We start from the raw sequence: 12547 nt of genomic DNA, 5'->3' as shown, positions 1-12547 counted from the left end.
ACATAAACATACGACAGCCTAATTTAAACAACAGACAAGTAAATAATGACATATTTTCCTCTCTCTCTCTCTCTCTCTCTCTCTCTCTCTCTCTCTCTGAATGAAAAGATAAGGAAGGAGGAAGAGAATGAGAGATGGAGAAAGGAAAGCTGTGACTAAAGTAAAAACAGAACTTTGGTAAAATAAGTTGATAGGAAACACATAAATGAACAGAGAAAAGAGAGGAGAAAACAACCTAACCTCAAAGACCTGAAAGCTCAAGCCCACGCTGTAGCCCTCAGACACCGTGATCCTCCACACACACTCTTTAGATGGACGGTAGTCATCTGGATAGTTTGGAGACTGAATCTGTCCAGAGTCTTTATTGATCTCCCCTCCACATATCGCTACAGGACACAGAGAGAGAGCTTATTGCAGGGCAAAATAGATTTTTACTTTGGCTTTAGACATTTTTGAAGTCGGCATGAAGTCAAAATTGACCATATTTATTTTCTTAATGCATGTTACTGGTCTTATTGTGAATGATTCGTACATGCATTTTTTTGACCTCGCAAAGTTTCATCAAAATGTAATAACTTGCTTTTCAGCTGATATGATTTCTACTGTTTTTAAATAAAGCCAACTATATACTTGTGATGAGGAGGAGGGCGTGGCCGGCTGTGATGATGCACGGCCGGCGCTGAATCAGCTGATCAGCGGGAGAATGAGATACAGGGGAGCCGGAGGCAGCAGTTCGAGAGAGAGAGAGAGTGACGCACGCAGCCGCATTGCATGTGTGTCTGCGTTTGTTTATGTTTGTTTTATGTTGAGTTTCTTATTAAACTTTATGTTTACTGTTCAGCCGGTTCCCGCCTCCTCCTTGCCCATCCTTTGAACTGTTACAGTGGTGCCAAAACCCGGGAGGGAGGAGTCCTGCCATCTGCCAGGGGAGCAGCCGCGGCCATCTGCCTGGGGATGAAGGGGTCACTGCCGGCCGCTGAGAGCAGGCGGAACTGCTGCCATCCGCCGAAGAAGGGGAGGAGTAGTTCTATCCAGCAGGGGCTGGAGGACTCACTAACATCTGCCGGTGGAGGAGCGATCTGGCAACCGCCAGAGGGCGTAGGAGCGGTTGAGGACCGGGCGACGGCGCGTCTGAGAGCCGGCGAGCAAGTTCTTCTCTCTCTCTCTCCTCTTTCTCTCTCTCTGTGTGTTTCCGCTCACCTCCCCTTTTCTCTCCCCCAGGTTTGCAGGACGCGGGGTGGACCACCGGCTGACACAATGGCCGGAAGAGCAGCGTCTCCCCTCCAGAGATGGGGGGTGGGGGGGTGGAGTTGGTCAGACCGGTGGTACCCCGGCCTGAATCGGGCGGGGGAGGAGTGTGACGAGGGGGAGGGCGTGGCCGGGCCGTCATGATGCAAGGCCGGCGCTGAATCAGCTGATCAGCGGGAGAGCGAGATAAAGGGGAGCCGGAGGTGCCAGTTCGAGAGAGAGAGAGATGCACGCAGCCGCGTTGCTTGTGTGTCTGTGTCCTTATGTTTTATGTTGTTTTAAGTCCATTTATATCATTAAATTTATGTTTACTGTTCAGTCGGTTCCCACCTCCTTGCCTGTCCTTGAACTGTTACAGTACTGTATACTACAAACTAAGCCAAACCCAGCTTGGGACAATTGTGTCCCCAAACCATAGCTAAGTACATTTGCACCCATACACGCACACACCTTCATAGACTGCTGCGAATCCCTTTCCAACCCAGTTGCTGCTACTGCGGAACTCAATCCACATCCGACTGTCTGTAGACACCAAAACTTCTGGAATTTTATCACCACAGAAACGACCTGCAAACACATACAATATGAGATGTACTGTAAATAACAGTGTATCATAAGCACACCTTACATTGGTGATACAAATTATTTGGTAAAATATTCCAGGTTCTTCCTGGTGAATCCACCAGTGTGTATGTACCCAGCAGTGGCGCTTTCCTCCAGTATCCATCACGAACCTCTATGTAATCATACCAGCACAGGCTGCTCTTGTATAGGTCCATAGTGGTGAAGTTTAACACTATCTGAAATAAGCAGCACACGTGCAGCTATCATACACGTCAAATCTCACACAGTGGATCAGCATTTCTTTATCTACACCCTCTGAGTGAAGACAACTACAGAAAGACATTGACTGAAAAATGCAGAACCTTACACTATATTACACTAAGCTATGCAATGAACCTTAATAAAGGCACACACAGCAGAATTGTCTTACCTTCTCCCCAGGTGTGACAGAGATTCTCCATACACAGTGTGTATATGATGGGTATCCATTTGGGTATCCAGGAGATGAGAAATTACCCACTGAGTCCTGCAGTGTTTCGCCACATGCTGGAGAAAGACCAACACAGCAACATGATAAATGAGCATACAAACAGATACACATACAAAGAGTATAGAAATCACGTAATCTAATTTGTTTAATAATAGGTGATTGTAATTACCAAAGAAAAAAGTTTATCTTCTTATTGTCCCCTGTTCATTTGACCACATACATACACACACACGCACACGTACACTACCAGTCAAAAGTTTTGAAACACTTACTCATTCTTTATTATATATATATATATATATTTTTTTTTTTTTTCACATTTTAAAATAATAGTAAAGTCATCAAAACTATGGAATAACAAATAGAACTATGGGAATAATGTTGTGACTAAACAAAATCCAAAATAAATCAAAACTGTGTTATATTTTAGCATCTTCAAAGTAGTCACCCTTTGCCTAGAATTTGCAGACATGTAAACTTAACATTTTCTCAACCAGCTTCTTGAAGTATCACCCTGGGATGCTTTTTAACAGTATTGAAGGAGTTCCCATCTATGTTGGGCACTTATTGGCTGCTTTTCTTTATTATTTGGTCCATGTCATCAATTTCAAAAACTTTTTTTTTTATTACATTTTTAGTTTTATAATGAAATAAATTAATATGTTGGCACAATTATATTTTTGTCTACAAAACTAATTTCAAACATTTAAGCATACGCCTTCAGATCAAAAGATTTATAAGATCATGAGAAACATTTCAGTCAAGTGTTTCAAAACTTTTGACCGGTAGCGTACATGCACACACACACGCACATGCAAACGCACACACACACAATGAAGTAACAAAGACCTATTGACTGTTCTAATGAGATCTCAGGAGCCAATCAGTCCAAGATTGGGCAGCAGATTCTCTGTTCAAGAGAAGCCAAATCTGCTGCTAACAATTGCCAAATGTTCCTCCCAATTACTGATGTAGTGGCTGGCCAAACATTTGTCAGAGAGGCCTCTGTTTTTCATCACAGCTAACTGGACAGTGGTTGTGTATGAATGTGCTTTTGGGTGTCAAATTCAAAGAAAGATAAAGGCACAGCCACACAACAATCCTGATTTAACCTTGTGTTAGATAAGCTGTTATCTTTGGCATGGGTGAAGGTGGGTGAACTTGCTGTGTTGGAAGACAATCGCCCTTTTTTTTCAAGCTAAACTTTGACTGATAATTTGTGTGACGGCAAAGATATGAACTTTGGAACAGTTCATCCTAAAATTAAAATATTGTCATCATTTACTCCCTCATGTTGTTCCAACCCAGTATTATTTTTTTCTTCTATGTAATACAAAAGGAAATATTAAGCAGAATGTCTAAGCTGCTCTTTTCCAAACAAGAAAAGTGGATGGTGACTTATACTATTGAGCTCCAAAAAGGATAAGAAACCATAATAGCTTAATTAAATAAACTAATTATGCACTATATTCGAAGGCTTCTGAAGACAAATGATAGCTTTGTGTGAGGAACAGACCAAAATGTAGGTCTTTGTTAGGGCTGGTAGGATCACTGTGACAACCGCCCCACCCCGGTTGTGAAGTGGCAGTGCAGTGGTGGAGTGCCACTGGCAGTGATGAGCACGTAAATGTATCAAATTATAAGACCTTGCAAAAATCTGAAATAAATTAATGAAATAATACAGGAGCATATGAGTTTAGTTAAGTACTGGATCCTTAGTTGCTGTGTTGTCGATTCTTAAAATTCTAAAGCTTCAGTTTATCAGTGTTTGGCTCTTTATCTCCTGCAACTCAGACAGTGCAATCCTCAAAATACTATGACTGGATCATTTGAATTGGTTTAATTCAACAAGGTTTTTCTCCTTCTAAATAAAACATTGTTGATGCATTGGTAATATCTTACAGTTTTATTTATTTTACGTCATATTTTCATCAACAGTTTGTTTTAAGTAGAAGTGTTTAATTGTCCTCATGATGCATATTTTGTTCCATCTCGTCTTTATTATAAAAATAAAAGAATTGTACATTTTGTCAGTAATTTCATTGACTGAATGTGAATTTAGTGTGGCTGAATAGATCATAACACCAGTGAGGTCCTCTCTAAAATTTGGGGGGGTTTTCCTGTCGAAATATTGAAAACATTTGACTATTGAAAAGTTTTTCCATTTAATTATTGTTCAGCTGTTTAATGATATTAAGTCTTGCTGAATATTCGAGTTTAGCTATATTAACAGATTTTGACATTCTGGAATATTTTAGCTGTTAACGTTTAAATGTTACCGAGGTATAAGATAGGCTATTGGTGCAATCACAGACAGAAAAAAGGCTGGCCATTAAACACTGCAGTGGTAAATATTTGACACCACAACAGCCCTAGTCATTGTTCACTGATAAATTTCCCCTCTGCTGTAGCTCTCAAATCTTATTTGCCATCAAATATGTTCAAACTTGACATGTTTGTGTTGACAGATCATGTGACATGGAAGAACATTTGCCATCAATGGCTTGACACCAACTGAGATGCATCTAAAGACACAGAGTCCAAAATGAATAAAATACCAGATGCAGTTTATTGTTTAACCAAAATCCCAATACTAACCTGAAAAATTATTTGGTGAAGAATTTGGGATGTTTAACAAGCCCAAAACACACAAGGGGCTCTTATTTTTAAATGATGAAGACTTGGCTCCTTTACAATGCACTATATGTAAGTATTTACCAAATTAAGCTTTATAGCCAATATATTTCACCAGATGAGGTTAAATGAGAAATAAGATTTATTATTATTCACAAGTTATGAAGTTGGAGACACAATGTATGTGCTAACGGGGCACGTTTCCATATAGCCTAGTCACATATAACAAATATGCATAAAATAAATTAGCAAAATATGCATAAGTGAGGATAAAAATATGGATAAATATTGTCAATGATGAAACATTTAGATACAGCAAACCCTCATGTGATTGTTAATCACAAATAAAAAAAAATAAAAAAATATTGGCATAGATTTTTGAAGATAACCGATATTTCCAAAAAGCAACAACTGCCGCTGATTAATTGGTAAAACCAAAATATCAGTCTAGCTCTAGTATGAATTACTTTTGTTATACTTTTATGATAGTTTTTGGAGCTTGGGAGTATAAATCACCGTCCACTTTGTTTGGAATAAAGCAGCACAGACATTCTGGGGATATTTATTTACACTTCGTCACTTCATGTGTTTTTGCTGATCGGATTGCTATCCGATCATGAAAAGACCAAGTGTAAATGCCCTTCAAGACGGATTCGAGACGGATATACAGTTGAAGTCAGAAGTTTAAATACACTTAAGTTGAAGTCATTAAGACTAATTTTTTAACCACTCCACAGATTTCATATTAGCAAACTATAGTTTTGGCAAGTCATTTAGGACATCTACTTTGTGCATGACCCAAGTAATTTTTCCAACAATTGTTTACAGACAGATTGTTTCACATTAAATTGACTATATCACAATTCCAGTGGGTCAGAAGTTTACATACACTAAGATAACTGTGCCTTTAAGCAGCTTGGAAAATTCCAGAAAATGATGTCAAGCCTTTAGGCAATTAGCCAATTAGCTTCTGATAGGCTAATTGGAGTCAACTGGAGGTGTACCTGTGGATGTATTTTAAGGCCTACCTTCAAACTCAGTGCCTCTTTGCTTGACATCATGGGAACATCAAAAGAAATCACCCAAGACTTCAGAAAAAAACTGTGGACCTCCACAAGTCTGGTTCATCCTTGGGAGCAATTTCCAAATGCCTGAAGGTACCACGTTCATCTGTACAAACAATAGTACGCAAGTATAAACGCCATGGGACCACGTAGCCATCATACCACTCAGGAAGGAGACGCATTCTGTCTCCTAAAGATGAACGTAGTTTGGTGTGAAAAGTGCAAATCAATCCCAGAACAACAGCAAAGGACCTTGTGAAGATGCTGGAGGAAACAGGTAGACAAGTATCTATATCCGCAATAAAAACAAGTCCTATATCGACATAACCTGAAAGGCTGCTCAGCAAGGAAGAAGCCACTGCTCCAAAACTGCCATAAAAAAGCTAGACTACAGTTTGCAAGTGCACATGGGGACAAAGATCTTACTATTGGAGAAATGTTCTCTGGTCTGATGAAACAAAAATTTAACTGTTTGGCCATAATGACCATCATTATGTTTGGAGATAAAATGGTAAGGCTTGCAAGCCAAAGAACATCATCCCAACTGTGAAGCAGGGGGTTGGCAGCATCATGTTGTGGGGGTGCTTTGCTGCAGGAGGGATTTAGTGAACTTGACAAAATAGATGGCATCATGAGGAAGGAAAATTATGTGGATATATTGAAGCATCATCTCAAGACATCAGCCAGGAAGTTAAAGCTTGGACGCAAATGGGTCTTCCAAATGGACAATGACCCCAAGCATTCCTCCAAAGTTGTGGCAAAATGGCTTAAGGACAACAAAGTAATAATTATAATAATTAATAATTAATAATAATTTTCTTTATTTATCACACATTATACATTTGCACATATACAGTGAAATTCTTCTTTTTCACATATCCCAGCTAGGCTGGGGTCAGAGTGTAGGGTCAGCCATGATATGGTGCCCCTGGAGCAGATAGGGTCAAGGGCCTTGCTCAAGGGCCCAACAGTGGCATCTTGGCAGTGCTGGGGCTTGAACCCCTGACCTTCTGATCAGTAACCCAGAGCCTTAACCGCTGAGCTACCACTGCCCCCAAAGTCAAGGTATTGGAGTGGTCATCACAAAGCCCTGACCTCTATCCGACAGAAATTTTGTTGGCAGAACTGAAAAAGCATGTGCAAGCAAGGAGGCCTACAAACCTGACCAGTTCTGTCTGGAGGAATGGGCCAAATTTCCAACAACTTATTGTGAGAAGCTTGTGGAAGGCTACCCAAAACATCTGACCTAAATGAAACAATTTAAAGGCAATGCTACCAAATACTAACAAAGTGTATGTAAACTTCTGACTGCAACTGTAAATCCTCCAGAAGTGGTTTGAGACGCATTCCAGACAAAACTCAGACAAGTGTAAATGCATCTGGCTGTTATATCCACATATGTAAACTTTACTCCACCCAAACAGTGCTACGTTAGCATACGGAAAATGCAAAGCATAACATCTGTTGCCAAGTATTTATATAGGGCTGGCGTGGCGCAAAAAATAATAACAAACTAAGAAATGGATGCATGTTGTAGGAGAGACAAAAATAATTATTATTTGATGCAGATCACTGAAAAAACTGAAACTAAACACTGACAAAGAGCGCAGCTTATGCACATGACACATCTTAACTACGACAAGCACACGGGGGGAAAATACACCGCGCACACACACTGACACCCAGGCGCACTGGGAAAAGTCACTTGGAATCAAATAATAAATCACATCTTTTAAATTTGCTGCCCATTAGCATAGAAGTGAACTCTTTTATTTGCATATAGTGCGGGACTTGAAGATCAGATTTATATCCGTTTGGTGGAGACCCATGAATGTGGCCAAGTGTAAATACCCCTTTTGACTAACACCTCCTTTTGGGTTTCACCAAAGACAGTAAATTGGAAAGACATAAGGGTGAGTAAATAATGACAACATTTTCATTATGGAGTGAACTATTTCTTTTTTTTTTTTTTTTTTTTTTTTGGGATTTTTCCCCTATTTCTCCCAATTTTGGAATGCCCAGTTCCCACACACCCAAACACAGGCAGTAAAGCGGGAGGATCCCATCACGCTCTCTGTTTGCAAAATGTCAGGGTGGCCCTCTCCACTTTCCTGAGTGAGACTTAAGCACATGTGCATCATAAAACTGACAAAAACAAATTATTTCATCCAAGCAAATACACATAGACAACCACACATGCACATATACACACAATATCAACTGGATACACTCTTTTCTGCCCATAAAATGAGATCATTTCCTTCAGTTAACACCCTTTGTCATTCTTCATTAACATTTTCACTTTTACACACACACACACACACACACACACACACACACACACGCACACAGCAGGTCTACCTGGGCATCTGTAAAGCTTCTTGGCCTGTGATATGTCTCCTTTACTGAGTCTAGTTCTCTGACCTATAGCAGGCCTGACGCCATTCTCATCTCGAGAGGGAAGAATCGTGTCTAAAAACATCCCTCTAAGGCAGAGAAAGACAAAAAGGAAACAATTACAATATTCTTTGTGTATATTTTTAACTGAGAGACAGAGAAAGAGAGGGAGACAGAAAGAGGGACAGCTAGAGAGACAGACATATAGAAGTCTCACCTGGAGAAAGTGTTTCTGGCATAATGCATGATGCTGTCAAAATCATACGGCTCACCAAGAGAGTTGACATCCCCTGGTTCCATCTTGATAAAGTTATACTCCTGACCTGATCGCGCACAAACACAAACACACATATTAAAACAGACAGGCTATGTTCACACAGTGTTTTAAGGGATTTCTTATTTAAGGGCGTTACTTTGGTTCGGTGACTATAAACCATATTGAACTAGCAGGTACGTGCTAGGGTGCGAAGACATGAGTGATGGGCAGGGTCGGCTCCAAGGAGGGCCCTCCCCCCAGTTAGACCACTGTGGTCCCCCCCCAACCCCAAGCCAGACTGTTAAATTTGATAAAACTGTATCTTTCACATCTGTTTATTCTGCTTAATAGACACAATAAGTGCATATATTATTGTTGAATAAATCAGTAAAATAACTCAAATAAAACAAACAAAACAAAAACAAAAAAAATAGAGAATTAAACTATTTGCTTTGACCAAAGGCGGATCCTGGCACATGCGATGCATTAGACATGCAGCAAATTTGAACAGTTTAGTTCTTCGTTCTGCTTGCCCCTCTTATAAAAAAGGAATTTGTGATCTTGTGGGTTACGTTTTAGTGGCTCCACATGCTTTATTTTACTTCCCGATCTCACATCGCCTGCTATCTGTTTATATCACTGAAACAGGAGAAACGGTCTGCCCACGGAAAAGTTTTACCTGCTGAAATTCAAAATTGGTCAAATACAGTAAAATACAGTGCCCTACAGTACAAGTCAAGTTCGGATTTACAGTCTCAGATGCGGAGGCAACTGAGATTCGTCCTCCACCACCCGGATTGAGGCAAGTCACTAAGCCACTATGAGGACTTAGTGCACATTGGGAATTGGGCATTCCAAATTGGGGAGAAAAAAAAAAAACACAAAATCATCATCAACTCATATACATGAACTGCTGTACATTTGCGATTTTACTTGGTTTATTTGAGTCTTTCGGTATTTGAACTTGAACCGTTTCTCGCTGCCTGGTGACATTCACAGTAGTCTAACAGCAGGCAGTCCTGTGATAACAGTGGTAAAGTTTTATATTATATTGGTGGTCCATCACAAGTAGCAAGGATGGCTGAGTCTTAAAAAAAATATTTGACAAATTATATAAAATTAACAGTTGTTTTAATCGATTTAACTTCAAGTGTACAAAATACATATAGGCTAATGCGAAAATGTGTATTTCATTTATTTTATTTCATATGTGAAAGCCCAGGTGAGTTTGAAAGGTGCTGCATAAATGCCAAAGGAGGCTGGCAGCTCAAGTCAAGGCTCCACTTAGTAAACTGAACAATAAAAAAAAAAAAGTTTAGTTTAAAATGACGCAATTCAATTGTTTCTGCCTAAAATGTGAAGAAAGTGAAATTTAGCTAAATATCAATAAAACCCAAATTATTGAAGGATCAGAAGTGAAAGACTGAAGGACATACTGTATATTTTGCACTCAATGAAGAAGTGGAGGATGGAGTTGCTCTTCACATATGGTGAGTTGATCTGTTAGCTGGAATGGGGCCCTGCATTCTTTTATTAATTGACCAGTCTGTACATCTAGATGCACTGCATGACTGATTTAACATATTCTTTTATATCAACAAGTGTTTGCTGAGTTCGGATAGATTTAAACACATCATTAATTATCAAGACTAAAATATATCACGAAGAGCTCATCTGTATATAGGAGCATAATCCTCAGCTGTTAAGGAAAGTCTGGTGGTAGTTTTAGTGTTTTGGGAGAAAATAAAATAAAATGTGCTTTTTACCGCAGGGGAGCTTTATAATGAAAAGTGATGCTCCAACATAGAGCAACACTGCTTGTCTGCATCCTGGGTGCAGAATATTGATTCCACCAAAGAATCAGCAACACTCCATAATAATACTGTTCTTTAATGTGTCCACAACATCTCACAAATAAACATGTGGACTATGCATAATAACAGGAACATAAATTGACTGTTCAATGTGTTTAATTTGAACAAAAGCAATGCTTTAAATAATGAGGATGAATAGAGACGCAACTTCTCAAAGTTTATCACGCTGAATGCACAGCGCTGTCAGCACGCTTAAATATTACAAAAAATTGCAACTTTCAATTCGTCCCTTTTAAAGCACAATAGCCAAAAATAATAAACTCACTAGTTTGTTGTTGCAGGACTTGTGGAACATCCTGTCCCATTTGTAGGATTTGTACCTTTATATGACTTCTGTGACTCTCTGTATTACATCCGATCATCTTCAGTCAGTTATTAAAATGCTCCCAAACAGATGATTTAAGTCCCTTTTTATGGTTATGAGACTGGTACATCAAATTCCTTTCTTATATTTTGGAGTTCGTGTGTTTAAGGCACAGTTTCACGTGAACTGAAATTGCACGTTCAGTCCACGACATGCAGCCTCCGTTCATAACCATAACAACAGCCAGTAACCAGCCAGGCACAAGTGCTTGCGAAAAACTCACTAACTAATTTATATATTACATACAGTATATAGTATTTTTGTCACGTGTAAATAAAAAATGTCTTGTCTTTGCGGTTAATGATGAAACAGTATAATGATGAAATCCCTAAACACCACCAGTCATTTTAGTCGCATTACAGTAGCTATAGTAACTGTAAAGTGAATGTGTGCCCCCATAGAAATTTCAAATGCCCCCCTAAGTAATTCATCCTGGTGCTGACACTGGTGATAGGTAATGCATACCTGGTTGGATGTTGTCTCTGATGATGGTCACGTGATCATCCCGGTCAGGTCGTGTGTGCTCATGCCAAAAGCCAATTACATGTCCAAGTTCATGAACAACAATGCCAAACTTGTCGCAGTTCTTCCCAATGGATATCGCCTGGGGACCATTGCCACGGCGCCCAACGTAGGAGCAACACCTTTAGAAACAATAAAGAAAAAGTTCTAAATAAAATGTCAGCATTTCCTCAGCTCACCCCAGCGTCATAAAGCATTGTGATGATTGTAATGAGGGCTTGATGAGTGGTGAGCTGGGCTAACCCTCAGTGTTTTGGGTGTCGTGGGGTGACCAAGCTGATTAACAGCAATCAGGGGTAAGCTGAGGTAAACTTTTAGATTCTTGCTGTGTTGTTTCCTTAACAACAAATTGTTCACTCCTGACCAAGTTCCAGCGCAATGAATCGCAAACGAGTGACAAAGAGGAAGGAGAGAGAGAGGTGGGTCCCAAAAAATTTACCAAGTGGAGGCAGATTAGTGAGATAAGCCTTACTTTTCTGTAAAAGACTCGAGCATACACATGCTAAACTAAAATAATTCAACAGGACAGTTATCCCAAAATTTGTTCATTAATGACCATCACTTTAAGCAACACTTCAAGTATAGGGCTGGGTAACATCTATCACCTCATAACACGTCAAGATTCAATACATCATAAAGGGTTCTATCGCATGTTTCAATTTACTAGTTTGGCACCATATAGAAGCGAGAAATGCAGATTTTAGAGTTTCTGCTTAGACAACCTGGTTCTTCATTAAATGAACTTGATGTGAAAGCTCACTTAAATAAAATTACAAATATTAATTCATGTATCTAAGGTACCGAAGCAATATTGTGATAAACAAATATTTGTTATATATATATATATATATATATATATATATATATATATATACACTCACTGGCCACTTCATTAGGTACACCTGTACTTCTATTTATTCATGCGATTTTCTAATCAGCCAATCGGGTGGCAGCAGTGAAATGTATACAATCAGGCATATATGGGTCAGGAGCTTCAGTTAATGTTCACATCAACCATCTGAATGGGGAAAAAATTTGATCTCAGTGATTTAGACCGTGGTATGATTGTCGGTGCCAGACGGGCTGGTTTGAGTATTTCTCTAACTGCTGATCTCCTGGGATTTTCACGTGCAA

General features: G+C 39.4%; 1 protein-coding gene across 1 annotated transcript in view; it reads right to left on the bottom strand.

Moving 5' to 3' along the window:
* The window catches only part of tll1 (tolloid-like 1), a 76020-nt gene that overhangs the window by 22487 nt on the left and 40986 nt on the right, over positions 1-12547 (bottom strand). The window contains exons 6-12 of the mRNA XM_051703069.1: positions 11357-11535; positions 8615-8720; positions 8362-8486; positions 2243-2358; positions 1946-2048; positions 1699-1815; positions 241-386 (exon numbers count right to left, since the gene is read on the bottom strand). Coding sequence (XP_051559029.1) covers positions 241-386; positions 1699-1815; positions 1946-2048; positions 2243-2358; positions 8362-8486; positions 8615-8720; positions 11357-11535 — 892 coding nt within the window. The remainder of the gene's footprint in view (positions 1-240; positions 387-1698; positions 1816-1945; positions 2049-2242; positions 2359-8361; positions 8487-8614; positions 8721-11356; positions 11536-12547) is intronic.

This window comes from Myxocyprinus asiaticus, chromosome 7 (genome assembly GCF_019703515.2).
Source record: "Myxocyprinus asiaticus isolate MX2 ecotype Aquarium Trade chromosome 7, UBuf_Myxa_2, whole genome shotgun sequence".
NCBI classification, from domain to species: Eukaryota; Metazoa; Chordata; class Actinopteri; order Cypriniformes; family Catostomidae; genus Myxocyprinus; species Myxocyprinus asiaticus.
This window is presented reverse-complemented; position numbering and strand designations above follow the sequence as displayed.